We start from the raw sequence: 27,711 nt of genomic DNA, 5'->3' as shown, positions 1-27,711 counted from the left end.
ATTTTAAAAAATAATTTTTTAATATATTATTTTTTCAAGGTTCTCACGAGCTTTTCGAGTCGAATATCGAATAACTCGTTTCGGCTCGTTAAGAACTCGAGTCGAGCTCGAGTCGAGTCCATTCGATCCGAGTATTTATCGAGCCTTGATCGAGTCGATCTCGAATAACTCGCGATCTGTCTCGAGCCTTGATCCGAGTGTTTGGTAATGCGGTCCCCAAGAAATTTAATTTTTTTTATATTTCAAGTATTTTCTGTAATAAGTTTCTAATATAATTTCTTAAATTTACAACCTAACATGAATTCGTCCATCCCTGCTGGCAAACAAAGCTCTCTTATCGCAGCATTACCCAGTAGCAATAATTGGCTTTGTTCTCAAGTAAAGAGTCAAATTATTATTAACAATCTAAAGGGTGCCAACATTAAAAACAAAAATTACAGCAATGCTTTAAAATCTATGTTCCAAAAAGGCTTCCATTTCCATGACAGTGTTACAAATCACCATACGAAATGTTAAAATTGCTCCTATATCAAACATCAACAGTCCAACTTTCAGAGAGTTTTATCATGAACATGCCATGGCAAGATTAGTGCAAACGAAAGCACAAAAAGGAAAATGTCATAAAAGGATGCTGACATCTACAGAAAACTAAAGAGCTACCTGATTTCAAATACAACAACAATGTTTTTAACTACTACTTTTACATGGAATCATCAAGCAAATCCAGGGGGAAAGGAGGGGTGCTGATGTCTCTAATGCTAATTGCTAGCCTACAACCCTAGTTCAGACTATAGCATACCACCAACAGAAAAAGAAGAAAGACCGGGTGTTGCGATGTACATACAAATGAGCCAATATCCAAGCAGTGCAATAAGCAAAAAAGTAATTGCTGCACAACACATTTAAAATGCTTAAAAGTACAACACAGGCTAAGGTTATGTGTCTCAGTTATGCCAAGTCATAGCGTAATGCTTTTCTCACTTCTTACTTGTGCTGGAAATAACGGGAACCATACAATATCCATGAGAATCAAATGCCAACACGATGATTTGGACCAAGGGAAAAGCATCAACAGTGAAAGGCAAAACAAAAGTCATATCACAACTGCAAACTCTGCCTTGTGTAATTTGCGAGGACAATAATTTCATCGACCAACAAACTAGAACAACCTTCAACTTTGTTTCAGATGCTGTCTGCAAAAGTTTAGAAGTCATTAGTGCACCTAAATTTAACTACCATCTTTAACAATAGTTGTCTATAGTGTTTAGAAGCATCAAGGTTGAGAGGGAAGAAAAAAATAACAAATGCCAACGGAAATAAGCAAGCAATAAAAAGAGACTGCCATTCATTTCATTTTCCATGTTCTCCTAAAAATAACAGAGACGAGCATATAAACTGAGGCATGCAAATACAAAAGGCTCTGAAACAAAAAAAGATCATGCCATAAAATAAGAGTTATCAATTAAAAGTGATAATCCATCGTGAGAATAATTCCAGTAAAAACATGATGAGAGAGAGTGTCAGAGAGAGCGGGAGAGAGAGAGAGGGTTTTAGGTGGTCAGTCCTCCGGCGAGGATTGGACGGTCTTCGTTGATAATCTGAGTAAAAGGGCATCTTGGAAAACAGTCAAGGAAATTTTTCAACAACAGGGGAATGTTCTACGTGTTTACATTCCGAGTAATTCTAACAAGCCGAACTATAGAAATTATACTTTTGCTTTCGTTCAGTTCGCAAAGGAGGATGGGTTGAAGAAAGCGATAGCAAATGTAAATGGTATTTGGATAGATGGCAAGAAAATCTCGGTAGGAGTTGCTAAGTACCAGAAGCAGAGATTCAAGCAAGCTGTTAGTAGCAACGGCAGAAGGGATGAAGATAAGTGGAAAAAGGATGTGAATCGGAGTAGAAGAGGTGGTCCTGAGTCATATAGTCGATTGAGGGATGAGAGATCTTATAAGGTTGTGCTAACTTCTTATGATGGGCGGAGGGAAGGCCCGGCGACTAAAGAGATTTGGGAGGGACATCAAAACAAGGATGTAGGGCTAAGGAATTTGTGGGAAATGCATATTCCCTCAGATGAATATGATTGGGTGAAAAGATCATTAACTGGGATCATCAAATCCCAGTTCGATTTGGAGTTAGCAGTGAAGGGTCTGGCTAGTGAAGGGATCAAGGTCAAGGGAGCTAAATGGGGATATTCATGGAATTCTTGTATCATATCGTTTGGTTCGCAGGAAGGGTTCGAGGAGGTATGGGCGAGCAGAAGGGAGGAAGTGTCTTTTTGGTTTGATTGGCTTGATCCACTTATGAGTGTAGATGGAGTCCCGATGGCATTTTGCTCGGTGGAGTTGGTTGGAATCCCCTTACTATGTTGGAATGTTCCTTTTCTGGAAAAGCTTGTCTCAAGGTGGGGGAAACTGGTGTGTTTCCACGAGTCCACAGTTAGAAGAGAGGATTTGGCGGTTGCAAGGGCTTTGTTGAGGGTGGCCAGTCCTTTTGATATACAGGAAACTGTTATATTGGGTTCATATGGGAGATCCTATAAGGTAAAAATCAGTGTGGGTTCGGTTAGTACAAAACAAGAAAACTCTTATGTAGAAAATTTTACGGTGGCCGGAGAGGGTGAGTTTGGAGATGAAGTTTCATCAGTGGAGAAAGAAGACCGAAGTTCAGGCAGGGTAGGCAGCCCACAATTGCTAGCTGAGGACTCTAGGGACACAGTCGACAGATGGTTGGTAGGGGAGGTCTGTAAAACAGTGGCAGGCGGCAGTGGAAGTAAGCATTTAATGCTAAAGGAAGGAGAAGGTCAACCTAGTAGTGCTAAGGTGTCAGATTTTCCTGAAGAAATTTGAATTTTAAAGAGGATTACAGGGGCCTTGGTCTAAGGAATGTTTTTATTAATGAATGTGATAAAGCCCACCAAGAGGACTTGAGTGAGCCCAACTCAAATATTAATAGAATTTCCCCGTCTGGGCCAGCTGTCAATTTATTAAATTTGAGCTATGGTAACCGTTTGGAGTCTCGGGTGGAGATGGAAGGAGTTCAACAGCAACCTGGTTCGGAGGAATCAAAAAGGCAGAATTTGGCTTCTGTTTCGTCAGATTTAAACTCCATTACGTTGCCTGGTGGGGCCATAGATAGAGGGTATTCAAATAAGTCAAATGAGGAAAGGTTAGAGGAAGTTTTTGTCAGGGATTAGGAAGTTTGCAGTGCGGTTGCAACAGAGGTGGAAAAGGAAGCAAGGAAAGTTCATATGGGTAGTTACCAGGGGCTAGGACTTAATAAGAAGTCTCTTGCAAAGGATTTTAGGAGTTGGTGTCCGTCAGATCATTTATCCAGAAGCTTGTATTTCAGAAATGCATCGATAGGAAGGTGGAAAAAAGGCTCTACTTCTAAAGTGTATAGAAGATCTAAAGATAGAAAGGTGTGGTTTAACCCAAGCAGTGAAGGAGTATTGCAATCTTTGGAGTTGCCAGAAAATAACAGGACTAAAATCGGTCCTTTGTTGAGTAATCAATATTTTCCTACTATCTTGGAGGGAAGCCCTATGGGGGTTGAGGAGGAAGGTAGTTTTAGTCTTCTTTCTGCTGGAGATCACTTTCAGTCTCCCCGATGTATAACAGATGTTACATCAGTTGGTCAATCTGATCCAGTGACTAGGAATGAGGATAGAAGAAAGAGAAGGCTTCTGGTCAGGGAAGCTTAGGATAGGGTCAGTTTTCCTACTGTCTTCTTCAAATTTCTCAGTATTTTTGGAAGAGGCATTGGCTACATGGGATGTAAGTAATATTTTGGGGATTTCTTTCAAGGAGGGGAAGAAGGCCTTTTTGGAAAAAAATTATAAATTTTGAGGAGGGTTTGGTGGATAGTAGGGAGGGGCTAGACTCGGGAGTTTAGATTGCTGATAGTTCTTTAGTCTTGAGGTTTTGGTTTTAGACAAGTCTTCATTATAAAGATTAAGATTATCTCATGGAATGTAAGGGGTTTGGGGAAAAAAGAGAAATCAAGAGCTATATCAAATATGGTTAAGAAGTTCAAACCGTGCATTCTTCTCATTCAGGAAACAAAGCTGGAATCCTGTTCTCAGGCTCTTAGGAGGAGGTTAGGAGGTAGTATTCTTAATGGAGGAACTTTGGTTCCAGCGGTGGGGTCTGCGGGTGGATTAATGGTTTTGTGGAATGATAAGGATTTTAAAGTCTCCAATTGCCACTTAAGTGGCAGATTCATTGCAGTGTTTGGGAAGTTTAAGAACTCAACTGAAGACTATGTGATCATTAATGTGTACAGTCCTTCCATTGATTCAGAAAAGGCTGAATTTTTCAAGGAGTTATCGGATTTTGTTGCTGCTCAAACCGGGCCAGTTTGTATTGGAGGTGATTTAAATGTGTACCTTGATTCGGCAGAGAAATTGGGAAGGTCTCAAAATTGGCTCTCTATTGATATTTTGAGAAATTTCCTGAATCAAACAAACTTAATCGATCTTCCTATGGTAGGGGGAAGGTTTACATGGTGTAACAACAGAGAAACTTCTACTTGGGTCAGACTTGACAGGTTCCTTATTTCTGGGAGTTTTTTTATATGTTTTCCGAATATTGTGCAGAGCTTACTACCTAGGTCTTTATATGATCACAATCCTATTTCATTGGAGGAAAAATCAGTAGATTGGGGTCCTAAACCGTTCAGATTTTTTAATTATCTTTTAGAGGAGGAAGGATTTGAGGAGTTGGTTAAATCGTCCTTGGATAATTGAAGGGTGAGTAGGAAGAGAAGGGGTTTCTTCAGTTTTTTACAAGGAACAAAAAAATCAATCAGAAACTGGTCTGGCAGTAAGTTTCAAGGGATTTCTGAGTCTATTTCAGATTTGGAATTGAAGATTCATGACATTGAATTTAAAGCACAACGTGGTGTTCTCTCCCAACAGGAGTGGGAACAGTTGTCACAGTTCAGATCAAATCTTTGGAGGCTGTATAGGGTTGAAGAAAGCATTTGGTTCCAGAAGTCAAGGGCAAAATGGATTAAGGATGGGGATAGAAATACAAGATTCTTTCATCTGTCTGCGCTAAACAGGAGTAAAAGAAATGAAATTACAAGTTTGAAGATCAATGGCTCTGTTGTTTCAGATCCGCATTCGATAAAGGTGCATATTGCAAATTATTTTAAGAATGCCTACAATTATAAGTCTACTATGGAGCTGGATGTTTTATCTTTGGATTTTGCTAAGCTAACAGAGGGCAAAGCTACAAAACTAGAGGAGCAGTTTTTTGATCAGGAAATCTGGCAAGCGATAGCCTCATCGGATAGTTCTAAAGCTCCTGGCCCGGATGGCTTCACAATGGGCTTCTTCAAGAAATGCTGGCCGTCCTTGAAGGAGCATGTAATGAGATTTTTTCAGGATTTTACTTGGGCAGGGATTGGGAACATGGGGTTAATCATGCGTTTATTACGCTCATTCTGAAGAAGCTAAATTAGGATAGTGTGGACGACTTTAGACCAATTAGTCTTGTGGGCAGTCTTTACAAGATCCTATCTAAAGTTTTATCAAAGAGATTGAGCTGCTGTGTAGGAAATATCATCAGTCAATCCCAGTTTGCTTTTATACCAGGGAGACAGTTGTTGGATTGCGCCTTTATTGCGAATGAAGGAATTGACTATTGGAGAAAACAAGGGTTGCGTGGAGTTGTTCTAAAAGTTGATTTTCGTAGAGCCTACGATTCTGTGGAATGGTCTATTTTATTTAGAACGATGTCAGAGATGGGTTTTGGTAAAAAATGGTTCATGTGGATTTCTAAGTGCATTTCGACAGCTTCGATTTCGATTCTTGTGAATGGGTCTCCTTCGGAAGAGTTCCCTATGGCCAAGGGTTTAAGACAAGGTTGTAGACTCTCTCCGCTACTGTTCAACATGGTAGGCGAGTTACTCCATTTGATGCTTACTAAAGCAGTTGACAAGGGTCTGCTCCAAGGGTTTGTTATTGGGAAAACTGAAAATTCTACGATGTTGTCTCATCTTCAGTTTGCTGATGACTTAATCACTTTTTGTCAAGCTTCTATTACTCAGCTCAAGAATGTTAAAAGAGTGTTGAGGATTTTTAGTATCATGGCAGGTTTACATCTAAATTTGGAGAAGAGCAAGTTGTTTGGTATAAACATGGAGGATGAAGAATTAACAGAGTGGGCTTCACAAGTGAGTTGTTCAGTAGGTTTCCTTCCAACAGAATATTTGGGACTTCCCTTGGGTTCTAAGAAGAATTCAGAGGCTCTATGGGATCCAATTTTAAGGAACTTTACTGCCAAACTTGCTGGGTGGAAAGCTTCATGTTTGTCTTTGGCTGGTAGGACAGTATTATTGAAGTCGGTGTTAACTTCCTTACCAATTTTTTTCTTATCTATGTTCAAAATGCCATGCAAAATTGGTAAGAAGTTAAATTCATTACTGGCTAATTTTCTATGGGGCGATAAAGAGGAAAAGAGGAGAATCCACTGGGTGAATTGGAGTACAGTTTGCAAGCCATTGAATTGTGGCGGTCTAGGTGTTCTTGATCTGAATCTCACTAATCGGGCTCTACTGGTCAAGTGGGTGTGGAAATTTGTCAATGATAAAAATTCCCTATGGAAATGCGTGTTGTGCAGTAAACATAAGGTCAGTTGTAATTCAATGTCTATTGGGGAGGTTTCTTATCTTCAATATTCTTGGATTTTGAGAGGAATATCTAATAACTACCTGAAGAATGATTCGGATGGAGATTGTCTCAGATCAAATTCGAAATTGAAAGTGGGAAATGACAAATCCATTTCTTTTTGGAATGACGTTTGGGCTGATGAGTGTTCTTTAAAATTCCTTTTCCCTAGAATCTTTGTGCTCTATAATAATAAAGAGGGGAAGGTTGCGGAGTTTGGCAGCTCTGAACCGAGCAGTTGGGTGTGGAATGTACAGACTAGGAGGAATTTGTGTGATTGGGAATTGGTTCAATGGATGGAGTTGATGTCTATATTGAAGAATATTCAACTATCAGATCAAGTGGACGATTATCTTTCGTGGACTGCTAGTGAAGATGGACTGTTTTCAATTAAATCTTGCAGAAAGTTTCTTGGTAATGAGTTTGGGGGTACTGTTGTGTGGACTAAAGGGGTCTGGCTGGGTTATGCTCCACCTCGGGTAGAAGCTTTCCTTTGGCAGCTTGCTCACCAGAAAGTAGCAATCAAAGCTGAGTTGGTTAAAAGAGATTTATCACTAGGAGACGATATCCTATGTCCTTTTTGTAAGAAACAGGAGGAATCAGTGCAGCATCTATTCATTTCTTGTTATGTTGTTTGGGAACTATAGAATAAAGTAGCAAGTTTCTGGGGCATTTCTTTGGTTCTACCACAAGATCCTCCTTCGCTTTTTTGTTCCTGGGGTGAGTTGAGCGTAAACTCGACGATTTGGAAGTTTATACCGGAAGTCATCTTTTGGTCAATCTGGAAAGTTAGGAACGCGATGGTTTTTGAAGGAACTCCTTTAGACAGATTGTCTTTGTTCTTCATTGTTAGATTCAGGCTTGCTAAATGGTTCCATGCCAAATTCCCTAAAATGGCTATACAAGAGGATGTGCTGATTGGTAATCCATCTCTTGCAGATGGTTTTTCACCTTGTAAAGTTAAAGATCGTCTTGTCATTCGATGGATACCCCCCAGTAGATTTCCTAAAGATGAATGTCGATGGAGCTGTTAGGCTAAACGGTTCGGGGGGAGGAATTGGAGGTATATTAAGAGATTGAAATGGTTGCACCCTTTTGACTTTTTCAGAGAATATTGGTCAAGGAATTCCTCCACTTGCTGAATTAAAAGCTATAAAAAGAGGCATTGAAATTTTTTTGTCATCACGGTGGGTATCAGTAGGTAGGTTGATCGTTGAATGTGATTGTTCGTCCGCAGTGGATTGGATCCAGTCATCGGTTTTGGCACCAATTTTTTTCTCGCCAATTGTTTATCAGATTTCGAGTCTTATCTCAGACAAGGTTCATTTACTAAGGTGGATTCCAAGGGAGTGTAATGGAGAGGCACATAGTTTAGCAAAGCAAAGGATAGGTTGATTGTAAGAGTTCTATTGTGGTTTTTCTGGTCCAGTGTGTAGGTTTTTATGACGGGAGGAGTGTTTAAGTCTTATGTAATGCTTTTTAGTGTTTTTTGTTAAATCTCATGTAATTCTTCTTTATTTATAAAAGTTCGAAGGTACTCTTTTCCTCCTTCCGCTGACTAAGGAGCTTTCTTCAAGTTCCTTAAATCAAGAAGGGGGTTTTTAATGAGGCCTTACATTCCTATTAAAAAAAAAAGGCTTTGAAACAAATTTCAGAACACTTGTGTATTGATAAAAAGATAACTTTGACCCCATCAATGTAAGAGTACCAATAGACTTATTTTTGAATAAACATTTATGCCTTTTTCCGAGTAGCTCCAACTATTTCAATTTATTTTTGCAAGTCGAATGACTGAGTGGAGTAACTAGAACATCAAATCACATCATTTGAAAGGAAAGGGACACAACACATTATAAGCAAATACATGATGTCAGATCTAGAAGTTTCCAAAATTCATACAGGAGTCTACAATGTGCCATCCTCAAATTTTTTGGCACAGCAATTGGAATCAAGTTAGGGTATGTTACAATGCAAGATTATATTATATATTGCACTATAGCGCACAGCCCAAGCCTCAAAACACCCTTGAACGGAATCAACTAAATTGAATCCCATTGAAGGATGCCGAAAGCTCTAGCAAGGTTTATTCCTTGCAACACTTAGGCTGCGCTAGATACTAAGGATGGAAAGGAGTGGCAATGAACTTTTTTTTTAATTTAATGGTTAAGCAATGCAAAACAAGAAAGTGGTTATGAATCTTAACCATTTGATTAACAAATTTTCCATCACTTCTTTCCATCCTTCAAGCCAAGCAAACCATGACAGGAGAGGCATCTTATTAGTAGTGTATTCCATAGAATAACATGCAAAAGATAAAAGAGAGAAAAATTAAGCTAATGTATGTAGGGGATAACATCATTTCCATTGACCATGTTGTGTTATAATATTTAGCCACAATCAACTTGAAGTCTTGAACTATATCACCTTGAGTTGGAAACTATATGAAAATGGTTCTAACAGTTGTAATTTCCTTTAGAGAATACTATATACATCAATCAATCTGTCCACTCATGAAAACTTGGCTTATATCCAGCAAATAATAGTTCCGTGTGATGTGGAAGTTACCTTGTATCATAGACCTTGGTAATGACACATGCTGGTATGCTTGTAAACATCTACATAAAATCATGGTTCCTAGAGAACCTAGCCCGACAGTTGGCACACATAATCATTGAGCTTCTTTGTGCCCCGATGTCAACAGCCTCATTATAAAGCTCATTTCCACAACAAGAACACACGGTAACCTGATGTCTACCAGCTATTTTAGGCAACAGTGGCAAGGCATCCTTTCCAAGCCAAACAGAGGAATCAAACTTTAATGCCATTTCTGAATCGTACGATGGTACCTTAGAGTTTACTGAACGAGATCTCGGTTGAGCAGTCATAAAACTATATTCCATATGTTCTAAGTTATCAGATCGCATCCCTCCAAAACCTGATTCATTACTGCCCTTCCCACTAATGTTGAACATTTCACTTCCACCCTGTCCATTGCAACAAAATTTTATAATCAAATTTCATTAAGCAAACAACCACTAATTTATTTTATGTGTTTATTTACTTTCAGCATTGCCTCTTAATCATACAATGATACCTTGGAATTTCCTGAACAAGAACTTGGTTGAGCAGTCAGAAAATTATATTCCATGTGTTCTATGCTATCTGATTGCAGCCCGTCAAAACCCGATACACTGCTGCACTTTCCACTAATGTCGAACATTTCACTTTCACCCTATCAATTACAAGAAAATTGCACTGCCAAATTTCTTTATGCAAACCAACAGTAATTTGTTTATTAAAAAGCAGAACTTAGTGGGAAAAAGTAAATTATTTATTTGTTTTCTACCGCAAAGAACAGCTCTGATCTTTACTTCCATTAAAATAAAAACTTAAAAATCAAGATCCACATCTTGAAAGCAACTAGCAACTAAACATAACATATATCATACTGTTTTTCTGAGAAAAATAACAGTTTCATGATTTTTTTTCTTGCATTATATCATAACTTATGGGAGAGAATGAGGAATCATATCTGTAGTCTGTACCTTATGTGACATCCAGTCAAATGTAGGGTAATAACTGGATGATGGCAACAATTGAGATGAAGTATCAGCCAAACCACTCAGCAGAACATTTCCTTCATTACTTTTCCATGTGAGCCCAGTCATGGAATCCTCAATAGGTCGGGCATGATTGGAATAACCAATCATCATTTCATTATTCCTTGCATTTTCAAAATCCTGTAACCTAGATCCATTATGAGCTCTGCCTGCATGAATCATGCTCACATTACTTGCCACATGTGTTTGTTCGCTACTGGATAGACTGAAGAAATTCCCAAAAGCACCTTTATTTTGCTTTGGTTCAAGACCACCACTTCTAATACCAGGCACATTATTTTTACCAGCAATTTTATCCCTGTTTCCGGAAAAATGAGGTGGACAACTTTCGTGCACAGTGCCTGCTGAAGAAAATGTGCCTGGTCTAGCATAAGCACTTCCAGCAAAGGAGCTTGCCACTTTGTGTTTGGGATCCTCTATCGTAAAGAAAGAAGCTTTGTTCATACTATTGTCATAGTTACTGTTTTGTTGATTAGCGTATTGTTGATAGAGAATGCTCTCAGACCCTTTATCCTGTTTATACTCTGGTGTGCTGATGGATGTTTTCTTGTATGAAGATGGACCAAATTGATGGTCTTTAGTCTTTCCATGCTTGACACTAGCCAGGATGTTAGCACCCACGCCACTGCCATGCCTGTTCACACCTTGAATTAATCCACTAGAATTTTGGGCCTTTTCAAGTTCAGACATCTCTACCGTCTGGCTAAAGACCTTAAATGCATTATTGTCGGAAGGAAAAATTTGATCCCTTCCATGAGATGTAAGCAATACAGTTTCACTTTTCTCGTGTGAGGGTTTCTTCATAGGGAGATGGCTTTGGAAACAAACAGTAGGATCGATATTTGCAGACTCATTGACCATAATGGACTCGGGATCAACTACTGTGCCAGAGACAAGAATCGAATTATTGTTGACGACACATGTTTGATCATCTTTAGACGAAGTTAAACCACACCCAGAACCTCTTTCATGTGCGGAATCGACTGTAACAGAAGCCCCTTTCAAATGATCTACGAGATTAACTCCTTGTTTGTTGCCAGAAGGAATGAGTGAATAACCTTCACTGTAATTTTCCTGCTTAACATCAACTCTGACATTATCCAGCCCTGTGCTAGTATCAACACGGCCAGCTTTTCGGTCATCCCTTGTAGCTTTATCCTTCAAATCAGCTTCCATTCCTTTCAAAAAGCTAGGAAAATGTCTATCCTCAATATTCATATCAGTAATGATATTTCCCTTGGCATTTGGAGCAAGGAAACTGGTATTTGAAGCAAACTCTCTCTTCTTCTCCTCCACTGGAAGGGCAAATCCAACATCTATTTTACGTGAAGATTGGGAAATCCCTTGTTTATCAGCAGTAAACAAGACATTTTCGGAACCCAAACAAACATTAAGATCAGCAGCTGCAGCAGTATCATTGACGTCTCCTTTATTACCAATTGCGGAATAGAATTTACCTTGTTTATCACAGTTTTTCTCAGCTAAAACTTTCTCTTTCCTGTTAACCTTATCCTGTTCATCAATGGACAATAAATTGCATCCATGATTGTTATCAGTAAACGTCTGAACCAGAGGATTTTCATTAGATTCACTGCAGCGAAAACCAGGTCCTATTTCATTGTTGCCAGAAGAATTTATTGGTTGCACGATGTTTTGCTTTCCAACATAACCTTCAACTTTCTTCGTATTGTTTTCTATGTGAATCCCAATATGGATACTGTAGCAATTCCTTTCTTCAAATAGTTCATGACAAAACTGGCACTCATATTTTCCACTTTTGTTTTTTACCTCCCCAATAGTTGGGGTATCATGTCCAGAACTCATTGCTGGTCCTTTGTGAGATGATAGCAGGTGGCATATAAAATCGTCTTGCAAATTAAAAGTCATGGTGCATTTGTGGCATTTTATTATTTCAACTCTCTGGACTTCCCTAGGACTATCCATTCTTTGTAAGGGAGCTCGCTTCTCGGGTTCAGAAGATTTATTTGTTCTTGGCAACTGTAGAAAGCATTTAAAGTTCTCATCGTCAACTGCATAATCAAGCGGAGATGAAGTGTGAATGATAATCACCAACACAAAAAGAAACTTACATTTCCAGATGAGGGTTTGACACCAAAATCAATGCCACTGTCAGAGAGATTTGAAGTTTCCAGGCTTGAATCTTTAAGTCCACCAAAGGAGTGCAAGTATGAAGAAACCTCTTTGCAGGATACAAACTGTTGCCCGTTAGGGCTGGAGGGTACCATATTAGGGAAGAGAGTGTAAAAACGACATGACCAACACAGCTAACAACAAAGGAACTGAAAACTGAAAATCATAAGAAACAAATTTTTCGAATCCGATTGTTATCTACTTCCTTTTCTTTTATAAATGCTCTAAATCTCTCTTACTAGGTATCATGCATGGAACAGCTAATTTGAGGACTAAACCAAACATGGAAAAAAAGATATAGCATTCAAAGTCTAAAGAGAAGATTCAAGAACATTATACTAAAAATCACATAAAATGTTATACATAAAATTAGCACCGAAAATTGATAAAACAATGACATTTCAAAGCAGAGACTCTAAATTATTCTCAACAACAGGGAAAAAGGGAGAACGGGAATTCAACTAAATAAAAAGGCTCCCATTAACAAGAAATTATGTGTATTTTATATTTCGAAAAAAGTAAACAGCGTCGATAAGATATGCAGGTTATCATTAATAAGAATTTTAAAGTAAAGTTTTAAAAAAAATGTAATGGAAAACCTTATGTATCGGCTACATGCTAACCAAAAAAGGTTGCCTCTCCTCTTCACAAAGAGCGAAAGCTTCCACCCTTGTGGAAGGACATTCCCAAACCCAGCGGCGTCAACAATTCTCTTCTTGTGGTTTTTCGTCAACCATTCCCCTTCTAAACCCCCCATAAACTCAAAAAGTTGCGCCTCTGTCACAATCCCCTCAGTCCTCCTCCTCAACTCTTCTTCAATTCCCAGAATCTGCTCCACATTCCCCAATGCTGCCTTCTCGATTTCGCTCTCAAATTTCTTTTGCTCGTTTCCAATCATTCTACTTTGACTCTCCTCCTTTCGTGGCCTCCCTCTCCTCCTCTTCCCTCCGTTACAACTGCTACTGTTGCCCGCATCAGGTGTTTCATTTGGCTTATCTAAGGTTTCCGTTTCTTTACATTCCTCTACTGGTAAACGCTCGCTCTCAATCAGCCAATTATCTTTCCCGTCCTTCCTCGGCCTCCCTCGCTTCCTTTTTCCTACACTACTACTAACAATGTCGACTGGAATATTCTGCAAACTCGAGTTCCCGTTCGGATAATCGATTTGAACCGGCACAAGATCCTTATTGTCGTACGGTTCATCGATTTCGGGGTTAGCGGGAAGCGAATCATCGATGTTGAAAAGTGATTTAAGCAGAGAGAGGGCGTTAGAGCTTTCTTCGTCAAGAGATTCAGGGTTTAGGTTTAGAGGAGGAGGGAAGGGCTCAGACGAAGGAGAGGAATGTTGGTCGTGTAGGTGGCTGCGGGGCCGGGAACCGCCGAATCGGAGACGGAAGAAAGTCTGTTTCCGACTACCGGCGGACTCGTTGAATACGGAGCGGTCAATTTTGGGAGTGAACAGTTCGGTTTCGGCATTGGAAAGGGAAGGAGAAGAGGAGCATAAAGATAAGGAAAGGAGTTCGGGTTGGGAGAGGAGACGTAGGTCTACGACGGGGATGGATTCGAGATGGAGGTAGTTGCGGTGGTCGGCGGTGGCAGTGACAGTGGCCATCGAAACCCCAAAAAGGAGAAAAGAAGCACGATGCGGAAAAAGCGGAAGAGTTCTCGACGGAACCGATTGGGATGGGATTTATTTTACAGAGAGAAGGATTTGATTTAATTGCCCAACCAAACGTTGCCACGTCGATATTAAAAGGGTCGGATCGGATTTAACCGGATTTTACTACTCCGGGTCAATTGTTACTCAAATATGTTAATTTGGGCTCATTTATGGACTCCAGAAGTTTCATCTAGAAACAGCTCCCTTCCAATGTAAACTATGATGGTGATTGAGCATGCAAGCTACAATTCTCTCGCGTCAAATGCAACGTGTCCATGTCAACCGGTTAAGATTTATTCTCACACCTGTGCTGTACCACAAGATTTTTTTGATAGATATGGAGATAATCAAACAAACCCTAACCGCTTCTTTATTCTTCTTTTGATTTTAAGTCACACACAGCGATACCGATTTTAATATTGGTTCACGTCCATCGATCTTTATTATTCTTTTGTAGAGTCTTTTATTTGTTTTTTTCCAACCTTTTAGTACATTGTTGTCTTTTTCTATCAGCCATTTAATTGTTTGTTATTTGTTTGTTTTTCTTAGAATTGGATTTATAATCAACGCGATTAACAAAATGTCATTCTTTTTCACTTTGGACCTCGAATTGGATAGATATATGATTTATAATAGTAGATAATTTTCTCACGATGTTTGATTTTTATTTACGTTTTTCGGTGATTTTTGAATAGTTTAATCTTTTGTTAGTTGTTTGTTTGCCTATACAGTTAAATATATTTGTATCTATCATTTATTCGAGTTTTTTAAATATGATTTTTACCATTTTTCCTTATATGGTTATTTTTTGATCTCAAATAATAATTTTTTGTGTCCATAGTTATAAGAAAATATCACAACTATACGCTTAGTTTACAATTATGATTTAAACTTTCGTATTATATAAAATACTAGATAAGAAACATAGACAAAAACATATTTTGGCCAATAATTATAAAAACAATTTTCTCTCATTTATTTATATATCAACAGTTTTTTTCTCTCTCTTCCACCCACTATCTGTGTCTCAATTTTAGTATTATATAAAAACTAAAGTACACAAATAATTCATGTTGTATTTATATTTTATTTTACACTTTATTTTTTGTCACAAATTCTTCGAGTGAGTTGATATTTTGATATCAACTCAGAACGAAATCTTGTTGATAACTTTTCATCACACATTCTTTTACCGAGTTCATATTTCGATATCAACTCAGAACAAAGTTTCAGTACCAGCATTGATTTTAAAACGTGAATTGAGGGTTCATCAGCCATTAACTCCACGTACGGTGCATGCATGTCGTTCCGGTACATGTTGATCCTTTAAAAGATGTGAAGAGCTTGGAAATTTGTGTTGCACCATAAGGATGCATTAAAGACTAGATCAACAGGTTTCTTTCTGATTCTTTTCCTCGTCGTTGAAAATGATCCCTGCCGGAAAATACCACTTCAAAGTGGCTGAAAATCTGATTTTGTCTGTTTTTTTTAAAACTGGTTATACAGCTACGGCCAACTATGTAGCGAGAACTTCCGTTCCCGGTGTCCTTGGTTAGGCGCCTTCCGGTTGATTTATGGTTATAAACCTCTCATGTGATCTTTGCAACACAAATTTCCAGAAAAGCTTGAGAATTGATTAGAGATGTAAGCTTCAGAATAGGAAGAAGATAAAAAGAGGTGGGAAATCTATTCAACAGATTACCTTCACGTGTTTCCCTTTATTGAGATCAAAGAGCAGCAACAAGAAGAAAGGCAAGGTAGGAAGATTTCAGTTTATTACTTCTATTTTGTGTATATTTTAAAAATTTTACTGGCTTCATCGTCTTCCATTGGTTTATTTTGCCCGGGGGGAAGGGGAGGATGCAGCTCCAAAAGCCGTCGAACAAGAGAAAGGGGCAAGAGACCTTCAAAAAGGGATTGAAGAACAGGTGCGGCCTTTCGAGACCGATGAATCGAAATCTAAAAGCTTCGATATCGTTCGGGAAGAATCTCTTTGCAATGCCAAAGTAATCAGTCCTGGGAGTCCTGTTGGATTTGTAGCATCAGACACATATGAAGGGGAAGAGGAGCATGAGGACGCCTCGACTAGTATACGATTCTCCGATTTCAAGTTCCAAGCCCATGTGATCAGTTCAGGCGAATCATTTGATTTCACAACAAAAAGGGTGGCTTCTTCGGATTCATTTGAAATTGACACTGAGGAAGTGTTCATCAACCTAGACGAAAATGATGATGAAAACGTTGTCGATGTGCACATGTATGTGAACCGGGGATCCAGAGGATAGAGTTCGGTGCTTTACCAATCCTTAAGCGTTCTTGCTCTAATTTGGAGACAAGGAATGTTCAAAGAATGGTAGTTGATCAGTTCCTTCGTAAGTCATGTTGAAACTACACAGCCTGCAGATGATATGAATGGTCATGAAGGCACAATTTTACGAATTTTCTGTAGGCACTTATAAATCACCAGCAAGGAACATACCACACTCGAATCTCTGTTTGGACCGGATCCCGTCCGAGGAGGTGTTATACGCCAATGATGTCATTCAGACTCTCAATTATTCCTCTGTTGTTGCTCACATTTCAGGCATAAATCTGAAAGCTATTCCAATGATCTCAGATTTCACCAGCCTTCGATCTGTCAACTTGTCAAACAACTTCATAGGTATGCTCTTAAGAGAAGTTACCCATCCTTTTACATATGATTGTGATTCTTTCTTCTTGAAGTCCAAGTTACTCCAGGATCACTTCCAAAGAGCCTTCACACACACAACTTGTCAAAAAACAAGATCAACAACATCGAAGGACTCCGACAATTAACTCAGTTGCGAGTACTCAACCTCAGCTACAACCGCATTGCTCGAATCAGACATGGTATATTACTTGTGAACCTGTTTCTCCTTAAGCAAATAGCATGTAACAAAACTGCATTGTGGTTTCTATAATGCCAGGGTTGTCAAACTGAATTTTGATCAAAGAACCGAACCTTACCGGGAACAAGATAAGCATATAATAATATATGGATCACAATCTACTTTGGTTGTGCTTTTTTAGATTTAGTTATTTACAACTATTTATGTTTTGAGTTTGATTTTGGAAGAAAAATTCTAAAAAAAAAACGTAAGGTTTGACCTAATGGTCATAATGTTATCTACTTCACATAGTGACCTAAAAATCTCAATAATCGTACATAATGATGAGTTATAAAATTTATATAATTATATATGTAAGATATATATTATCAATAAATTATTTTTTTTTCTTATAATCATAATATATTATTTTAAAAAAAAAGAAAAAGAACAGCAAAAGAGTTGGTCCAAGAAAGCCTGTAACTACCGAAAAGCTCAATTATATATTAAAATTTCAAATCCCGTCCGTCCCTCCCTCCCTCAAAAAGAGGGGAAGAAGAGAGACCGTGAGATTACCTTTTTGAATTTCCCCAAAAACTCAGAATCTCGTGTTTGCCAGCTTCCATTCTTCAACGCAATCATCGCCCCTCACTTCTCTCATCCTCTCAAACCCTAAAATCTTACATCTAAATCATTTTTCATAGCCTACCCATTCCCCTCTTCAAAACCCCATTTCATAACCCTACGAAATGGTCACCGCCCCTTCTTCCCGCGAGGAATTCGTTTACATGGCCAAACTATCAGAGCAAGCCGAGCGCTACGACGAAATGATCGAGTTCATGGAGAAGGTCTCCGTCTCTACCGACAACGAGGGGCTCAGCGTCGAGGAGCGGAACCTCCTTTTCGTCGCATACAAGAACTTGATTGGCGCACGCCGTGCTTCGTGGCGGATCGTTTCCTCCATTGAGCAGAAAGAGGAGAGCCGTGGTAACGAGGATCACGTGGCTGTCATCCGTGATTATCGGGCCAAGATAGAGACCGAGCTTTCCTCCATCTGTGGCGGAATCTTGAAGCTGCTTGACTCCAGGCTCATCCCTTTGGCCTCCGCTAAAGACTCCAAGGTCTTTTATCTTAAGATGAAGGGTGATTTTCATAGGTATTTGGCTGAGTTCAAAACTGGAGCCGAACGTAAGGAAGCTGCTGAGAGTACTCTCACTGCTTACAAATCTGCTCAGGTTTTCAAAATTCCTGCCCTTTTTTCCCCTTAGAAACATGATTCAAGCATATCTATTGATATTAACCTTTCTTTTTGTTTCATAGGACATTGCCAGCGCCGATTTGGCTCTAACTCACCCGATCCGGCTCGGATTCGCACTCAATTTCCCTGTTTTCTACTACGAGATTCTCAACTCTCCTGATCACGCTTGCAATTTTGCAAAACAGGTTGATTCCGGTTAACTTCTTTTTCTCCCAAAAATAAACATAATATGCTCATACATCTAGAGTTGCTAACGTGCTTCCTTGCGATCGGGACATGCATTTGATGAAGCAATCACTGAGTTGGATACTTTAGGTGATGAATCATACAAAGATAGCACCCTCATCATGCAACTCCTCCGCGATAATCTCACTCTATGGACATCCGATTTGCGGCGTTTTTCTCAAAAAATCATCTTTTTAATTTAATATTCCCGATCAGGCACCGGTCAGACTATATTTCCCGATCTAACACCCTTTGCAGTAAGGCGCGCCCCTTGCACCGCGCTATACGCTAAGTTGGCGCCATGTGGGGTAAGGCGCGCCTTATGCTGACATGGATACAAGTGTGAATGGGCGAGGGTAGGTTGGTAATTAAGTGTGATTCTGACACGCGTCAGAAAGGTGCGGGCCCTACCCCGCGTTATACCCTTAATTACCAAATTACCCCTGTCCGTTCACACTCATCCCTCCCTATAAATACCCCAATTCTCAATCACTTTCATCATACCAAATCCTCTCAACTTCTCTCAAATACTCTTATATTCTATTGTTATGGTATATTTTATTATATTTAGTTTTTTTAGTAATTTATTTAATTATTTTAATTGCTAAATATTTTATTTAATTAATTTTTTTTGTAGACATAAAATAGAAGGCGGTCTACTTTAGTTGGATGCAAATCATATATCTCGACACTTTGCTGATACGGTAACATTTTAACGTTTTAATTTAATTAATTTATTTATTTAATGCATGATTATTAGTTTAAAAATTAATTTGTGTAATTATTTATTTTTTAGGAGAGAGACTGTATATTAGATCATTTTATTAGGAACCTTAAGTTAGTTATACCTACTCGTGTAATGTCATATTTAGTAGAGGCTGGATTCGGTCACCTAGGTAGATATCAGGGTCACTGTAAGATAGAACCAGACCTTATTTCTGCCTTAGTAGAGCGGTGGAGGCCGGAGACCCACACATTCCATCTTCCGTGTGGAGAGTGCACGATCACGCTTGAAGATGTTTCTATGCACCTGGGGATATCGGTGGATGGAGGTGTGATATCAGGGATAGCTTCCGGTTCTTGGAGTACTTTGTGTCGGGTTAGTCTAGGACGTGTCCCGAAAAATTTTAACGGTGGACGGATACCGTTAAATTGGTTAGATGCCAATTTTCGGGAGTTGAGCGAGGACGCATCTGACAATGAAGTTAAACAGTATGCACGAGCATGCATACTGCAGCTGATAGGAGGGTTGTTGATGTCGGACAACTCATGCAACCAAGTTCACTGTATGTGGTTGCAACATCTTGGCAACTTTCATCTGGTCGAATCACTCAGTTGGGGCTCGGTAGTTTTGGCTTGCCTGTACAGGGAGATGTGTCGAGCCATTGACTACATGCATAATGCTATCGGCGGATGTCTCCTGTTGCTGCAGTCTTGGGCATGGTATCGATTGTCCTTTTTATATCCCGTTGTGAAGGACTCATTCGTATTTCCACTACTCCTAGGGTAATTATAAAACTGATTTCATATATTAATAATTTTATAAAGCGTATAATAAATTTTTTTTCCTTGAATAGGTGGTCTACTGATAGGAAAAATCATCAAGAGCTACCTGATGATTTAGAAAAAATTAGGGTGCTAATCGATCAGAAGGATGGCACACAGGTTTGAATTTTAATGTTTAAAAATCGATTTTAGATTATAGTTATATAATTAGATTATTCTTTTGATAAAAATTATATATATTTGTTTTAGTTTGAATGGATGTCATATTCTACTGATGATGTGAGGGCGGTGATCCCACCTGAGTTGAGGGGCCTATCAGATGTTTAGATGGCGATGGTCCCCTTGATCTGTTATGCGATCGTCGAGTGGCACTCTACTGATCGCGTGCTTCGGCAATTTGGTTATTTTCAACCAATTCCGGAAGCACCTCACAATATAGATGAGTTGCATAGCACAAATAGACGCGGCAAGACAGATACAGATCGCGTGGGTCGTGTTGTGGGAGGATCGACACCGACACCTTTCCCGTAGAGAGCCCATTTTTGATGACCTCTTGATGGTTGCTGATAGTTATTACGAGTGGTTCAACAGTAACGGGAAACCATTTTTGTTTCCCGAGGATGCACGAGGGCAGACTTTTCCGTGACGTCGACAGAGACGTTCACTGACACAGCACCATCGTCCCCTGACTCGTGGACGGAGAGCAGGTACATCCGGTTCATCCTCAGCTGCACCAGTAGAACCTTCACAACATCCACCGTATCCAGTGACTTACATACCGCAGCCATATATGATGCCGCCACCGCCTTTTCATTACCAGATGTCGTCGCCTTCACCTGGTTTTATGACCCCGCCACCGCCACAGATGACCCCTCCTGGAGGCTATTATGGGTCTATGTTTTTAGATCCAACTTGGGGTTCATATACTGGATATTTGGCAGGTTCAGCCTCATCACCCATGGTCGCAGCACAGACACTTCCTGTACAATTTTCACACTCAGCGATGTATGGGTTTTATGAGTTTTCCCAGTTTTCGCAGGCCGGTGGGATAGTCAATCATACACCTCTAGGGTTCTTATTCTATGGAGGTGCTTCATCATCATCAGCTCCTTATCAACCTAATGTACCTACTCAAGACGACGACGACGACGATGATGGTGATGATGATGACAGCGAGGAGTCATAACCAGTGATATGAAGAAATCCTCCTCGAGACAGATAGCCACCGCCCTGTGGAACACATTCGCGTCGCAGGCATCGATAGATTTTGTTTTTTATTATATTTGTATTTAGTTTATTGGACTTTTTAATTGTAATTTTTTATTATTTCTCATTTAATACTTACTTTATTTTGTTAAATTTGTTTGACTTTTTTTAATGTATTTCAGTTAATTTTGTTTATTACCATTTAATATCAGTTATTGTAATTTGGTTATCATTTACCATTTAATACTTATTGTAAGTTTGTTGTAATTAAAATTATTTTGAAATACCAAATTGTTCGATAACTTTCTTAAGTTTGTCACTTATTATCTCTTTTATTATAATCATATAAAACGCAAACGTCCAATCTCGTATTATTGTATCATTTTTTTAATCTTCATCAGCGATTATCGAATGACATTAACTTGAAGTAAATGCAAATCAAAGTACAAGAATTATTATTTGATAAACAAATACATCATTTCCTCATCAATTGTTACTTGATGGTAACAGAAGTGGACATGTTTTTCTAGTGTGTCCTGGGTTTCTACAATGCCCACATCTTCTGTCTTGTCTAGATCTTTCTCGAATATCCATATCACAATGAATTCGATTGGATTGTGGACGACCACGTTCCCTCAATAAACTCGGATTTGGTATAATCAGAAGCCAGTCTTGAACCTCATCAGGGTCTTTGTCATTACATATGGGGGGAAACTCAAATCCGTATACCTTAAAAACTTCAAATAGTAGGTATACGGGATCCACAAAATGGTTATAGTCTTGACGTGTATGCGAGCAAGCTGCTATCACATGAGAGCATGGATACTTAAGAGCTTGAAAAAACCCGCAGTCGCACGTTCTGTCCCTTAGATTTACTCTTAACGACACAACTTCAATCCTTTGAAGAGGTCGCGGCAACTCTGTGACACGAAACATTTCATGCCTTCTAGAGAAGCTTGTTACAGACATTCCATTTGATGCAGAAATTTTTTTCTGTAGATCTGCAACTAATCTAGGGTAATAGACATGACCGCCTTGCATCCAGGTTTGAGCTTGTCCCTCGAGCTTCGCAAAAAGCGCCCCCATACGAAAATATGTAGTCTTTACCAAAGCCGCTACTGGTAAATGACGTGCACCCTTTAAAGTTGAATTGATTGCCTCTGCCAAGTTGGTTGTCATGTGTCCATATCGATATCCACCATCATATGCTTTCGTCCACATTTATTTATCGATATGGCTGATGTAATCGTATCCTTCCTCGTTCTTCGCCCGTAAATCTTGAAGCATTGATTCAAACGTTCGAGGAAGTAGTTCGTAACCTGATCAAAAAATGTATAATTTACTAACTTGCTTTCTTTGCAAAATTAAAACGATCGAAAGAAAACAAACTACATCAATTTCACTTACCCATGTACACAATTAATTGACGCTCATCATTCTTCTTGTACTTTCCATGGTAGTTCGCAGCAATGTGTCGGAGACAATACCTATGTTGGACAAAGGGTGGTTGCCACATTGGACCCAAAGACTCCATTACTGCTTTGATCCCAGCTCCGCGATCTGAAATGACACATATGTTTTCCCTCGTGATAACACGTGCACGTAAATTTCGGAGGAAAAAAGCCCAAGAACCTATATCTTCTCCTTCGACAAGAACAAAAGCAACTGGAAGAATGTTGCGATTGTCATCTTGGACAACTGCCAATAATAAAACTTGCTTGTATTTTCCATACAAGAAAGTCCAGTCGATCTGGACCACAAGCTTGCAGTATTTGACAGCATTAACACACTGTGGGTAAGTCCAAAAAACTGGTAGAATTGGAGGTCTAATAGCTCCATTAGCATATAAATTGTTTAAGACGTGTTTTGCCTCAATGCGCTCAAACACTAGAAGATGTCGGATTTGAAATATGGTCAAGAGTACATCAACTTGGAGCAAGATATGGTTTCATGACGTCTAATAGTGCAGAATCAATCAACGCTCTAAGTTATCATTCCCAGAAATTACCCATTACTATGTTAATGGAGTTTTTTCGAGCCTCTATTCAACAGTGGTACTACAAGAAAAGAAACCATGCAGGTATTATTTCTTTAAATTCATAACTTATCATATATTTTACTAAGTATTATTTATTTAAATTTACAGGAACATTGGAACGTCGTGTTACACCATGGACTGAAAAAAGATAACGAAACGTGTTGTGAAGTCAACGTCATGGAGAGTTGAACCATGTTCAAACACTTTGTTTGAAGTATTGGATAATAACTTAAGTGGGCTTATCGATCTAAATGCAAAGACATGTAGTTGTATGAAATGACAAACATCTGGTTATCCGTGTGGCCATGTTATAAAAGTTGTTATTCATCTAAACCAAGATGATTCAAGCGCATACGCTATGGATTGCTACACTACAGAAGTATATCGACAGACTTATGCCGAGATTATCTACCATATTCCACATCCTTCTGAGTGGGACATACCAGATGACTTACAAACAGTTTTGCCACCAGTCATGGACAGCAGGCTACCCGGACGACAAAAAAAGCACGATCGTATACCGTCTAAGGGTGAAGAGAAGAGGATATCGACATGTAGTCGGTGCAAGGAAAGTGGTCATACAAGGTTGACCTGTGGATCACCAGTGCCATCACAATAATCTTTTCCTCTACCATAATATGGATCCTCATCAAAATCCAAAGCTCATATGGTACCAAACAAAAGGAAATCAAAATCGCAATCAAAATCAAAATCCCAATCACAATTGGCTTCACCTTTTAGGACTTATTAACTTAGGTGATTTTTAAATGAAAATGTTGTATTATATGTATTTTATGTGTGAATGCATACATTTCAGTTAGACATTCATTAGTAACTTGAGTTTGAACATTGCTATGATATGTTCAGTTGTTATCACTTATCAGATTATTGTCTGTTGTCTTTTTGAAGGTGTTTTCCTTGAATTCGCAACGCGAAAGTCAAATTCACATTGCGATTTTTTGTTGCGATTGTTGCGAAAGTCAAATTTGCATTGCAATTGTTGCGAAAGTCAAATTCGAAACGTGAAATCGCAACGCGAATTTGACTTTCGCATTGCGAATTTGACTATCACGTTGCGAATTTGACTATCATAATGCGAATTTGACTTTCGCGTTGCGAATTTGATTTTCGTGTTGCAAAAGTGTACCTTCAACAGGTCTTTTTTGCCTTCAACATAATGCATATTGAAATTTAAAACAACAAATCAACTTTTACAAATCAATTAAACAAGCAAAAAATAAGAATTATTTACACATCAATTAAACAAATCAACTTTTACAAATCAGTTAAACAAGAAAAAAATAATTCTTATTTCCTCATCAATTAAACAAATCAACTTTTACAAATCAATTAAACAAGCAAAAAAAGTGTACCCCAGACAGTTGTTTATGCACAAATACATCAATTTCATGCAGCTCACTTCAGGATTAACCTGCAGAAACTAAACATTTGCTCAAACAACACTTTATACACATCTAAAACCAACAAACAACAAATTATTGAATTCTAGGTACTTAACCAAACATTTTCAAACCAACAAAGAGTATATATGTTAACAGCACTTGCTCAAACTTACCAATTGTTTATGCACACTTTCAGCATGCGGATGCAGGTAGGCAACGTCTCGCATATATCGCTCGAGCCATAAAATGTCGAAACCACAACCCTACTGCACCTTTATCTCTATCTGTGGGAGGTAGAAACTGTTTACTTCCTGTCGTCAAACGTTCCAAGCACATGCATACAAAAGGACCACAATCCCCTTTGGCTCCCTCTGTTTGTTGTGGCACGGTCTCGTCTCTGATCATTGTAACTTTGAACTTTTTTGGCTTCTTGTTTCCAGAATTAGTCCAATAATCAATTGCATTCAAGTATTTAGCCAAATGAGCGCTCCATCCCTTACAAATAATATATCTTAAATCAGACAATTGTATGTAATTCAATATGCTGTCATATACTATCGTCTTCAGGGATGGGAGCTGAAGCTCGACGAGAAGCCAATGACGATGTTCCAAAACAGGGATAAACACCTACAATTATAAATAATAATTCAATTGCGCACATCAAATTTTTATTTATGAACACCTTTAAAATATTCAAAAATAAATACTAACCTTATCAACATCCCACCACGCAAGATAAAGTTTAGCTTTTCCATTACCCAACACATATGAAGTGTCTCTCTGATCCTTCAAGTGAGCTACGTGACTTCGGCATAATAGTCCATCACGTATTTTTTATTTTCTTCAATATCCTTATTATCAGAAGACGTGACACCCATGCATCAATATGCTGTTTTATAAAAAAAATACATTGTTGAAAACATTTTGATGTTTCGATATAACAAATTAAATTAAAAGAATTTTAATTTTGAAAAAGATGTTTCTAAGCATATTCGATATATTAAATCGAATATCAAAATACTCAAAGTATTTCAAAGTTCATTTTAAATCCTTACTAAAGTGTAAAACTAAGTTTTAATAATAAAATAATTTCAAAAACAATTTTACAAAGCATTTCGAACCGTTTCAAAGCCAAAAATTACAGTTTGTCCAGAGGGAACCGATTCCCCCTGAATGGTTTGGCTCCGAGAAATTCCAGTATGCTCGGAGGGAATCGATTCCCCCACTGTTCAACGGTCGAAATATTTGAATTTTACACTTAGGGAACTGATTCCCCCCACGCTCCAAGCTGTTGTATTAATTGTTTTCACACTTAAACGGCTCCAATAACTTCATTAATGATCCCCCAACATTCAGAAGTGATTCAAGGTGTATTTAAACAAGCTTAGAAGCCATTGATCAATAACAAGAAACATCAAGCAACTAGAATCAAGAGAGAATCAAAGAGAAAGCATCAAACCTCAAGTTTGAGTATTTCAAGCCTATTTTTCATTCAATATTCATTTTGCTTTAAAGAACACTTATTGTGCTCAATTGTATTCATTCTTGAGTGTTCTTTTCTTTGTTCTAGAATTGTACGAACAATCTACCTTGTGAGTATTTCCTTGTAAGTTTACAAATTTGTATTGTTCTCTTTGTGAGAGAGTGTTCTCAAGAATTTGGGGTATAATTCTTGAGGATTTGTAAGGTTACTCTTTGTCCTCAAAAGAAAGAAAAATTAGTGAATTTGTGGAAAATCCTTAGTATGGATAGCTAAGGTAGTGGACGCAGACTTTGGTTAAGAAAGTTGAACCACTCTAAATCGCTGTGCAATTACTTTCAATTTTCTGCAAAAGATTCCACCAAAATTTTTATTGCCAATTCACCCCCTCTTGGTCGATTTCATCGATCGATTAACTCAACAATTGGCATCAGAGCCTAACTCATTTGAAGGTTTAATCGCCTCTTGAGTCAATTTGGGAAGAGTTACATTGATAATCAAAGTCATCAATGGCCTCCACTTCAAATTTCGACTCCGGTCTCGATTCGATGCCCGTCAACAAGCCTCCTTTCTTCAATGGAGCTAATTATGCCTATTGGAAAAATAGGATGATGTACTTCGTTCAAGCAAGTGACATGGGAGCATGGAATGTCATAGAAGAAGGATACATCAAGCCTCTCATTCATCCAAGATTGTGGAGTGAATGAGAGACAAGAATGTTCCAGCTCAACTTTAAAGCCATCCATATCATATTTTGTGCTCTTGGACCAGATAAATACGGAAGAGTTTCATCTTGTACAACCGCCAAAGAAATATGGGACAAACTTCAAGTCACTCATGAAGGTACCGATGAGGTAAAGAAATCTAAAATTAGTATTCTAACGCATAGCTATGAAAATTTCATGATGAAACCAAATGAAGATATCAAAGCTATGACGGATAGATTTTCAACAATTGTCAATTGTCTCAAATCATATGGAGATATCATTTCAAATGAAAAGCTTATGAGGAAGTTAGTCTACTCCCTTCCAAAATCGTGGCAATCAAAGAAGACGACAATCATCGAGTCTAAGGATCTAACGTCCTTAACTCTTGAAGAACTAATCGGTTTTCTTCTCACACATGAAATGATGCTTGAAGATGAAGTGGATCTCGATAAGATTGACGAGACACCAAAGGAGAAGGAGAAGAAGAAAAACATTGGAGTTGCTCTCAAATCCACAAAAGATAAGAGTGATTCAAATGACGATGATGATGATTAGGAAATGGCATTATTTGCTAAACGATTCAGAAAGTTGATGATGCCCAACCTAGGAAGAAAATTCAAACGTCATGAAGGTTTAGGTACAATAGGTAATATCTCTTCCATACAAATTAAAAATGTGTTATATGTGAATGGATTAAAGCATAATCTATTGAGTATTAGTCAATTATGTGATAAGGGATTCGATATCATATTTGAAACTAATGGTTGTAAAGTCATTGACATTGCATCTAATAAGATTATGCTTGTTGGTCATAGAATAGGAAACATATACATGGTGCATTTAGACTCTATAGAAATGACTAATTTATGCCTAGTTGCTAAGGATAAGCATGATAGTTGGTTATGGCATAGGAGACTAGGACATGCTAGCATGAG

At 38.5% G+C, this 27,711-nt stretch overlaps 2 protein-coding genes across 2 annotated transcripts; one reads left to right on the top strand and one right to left on the bottom strand.

The window, feature by feature from the left end:
- Positions 1-639: 639 nt before the first annotated feature.
- On the bottom strand, positions 640-14,153 carry LOC120146060. Its single transcript, XM_039159731.1, has 6 exons — positions 13,044-14,153; positions 12,384-12,525; positions 10,219-12,291; positions 9,768-9,905; positions 9,239-9,657; positions 640-1,193 (listed from the first exon to the last, which is right to left on the bottom strand). The coding sequence occupies exons 1-5, from the start codon at positions 14,054-14,056 to the stop codon at positions 9,289-9,291; spliced, it is 3,735 nt and encodes a 1,244-aa protein (XP_039015662.1). The 5' UTR covers positions 14,057-14,153; the 3' UTR covers positions 640-1,193; positions 9,239-9,288.
- Positions 14,154-17,699: 3,546 nt separating this feature from the next.
- On the top strand, positions 17,700-26,929 carry LOC120145973 (14-3-3-like protein; the record flags this gene model as incomplete). The annotated part of the gene is made up of 4 exons (XM_039159653.1): positions 17,700-18,188; positions 18,274-18,396; positions 18,490-18,607; positions 26,901-26,929. Coding segments are annotated over exons 1-4 (756 nt in total), but the record flags the coding sequence as incomplete, so codon positions are not given.
- Between the last annotated feature and the right edge of the window lie 782 nt (positions 26,930-27,711).

The sequence above is a fragment of the Hibiscus syriacus genome, unplaced genomic scaffold (genome assembly GCF_006381635.1).
Source record: "Hibiscus syriacus cultivar Baekdansim isolate YM2019G1 unplaced genomic scaffold, ASM638163v2 tig00110895_pilon, whole genome shotgun sequence".
In the NCBI taxonomy this organism is placed as follows: domain Eukaryota; kingdom Viridiplantae; phylum Streptophyta; class Magnoliopsida; order Malvales; family Malvaceae; genus Hibiscus; species Hibiscus syriacus.
Note: the sequence above shows the minus strand (reverse complement) of the source record. Positions and strands in the feature narration are given on the sequence as shown.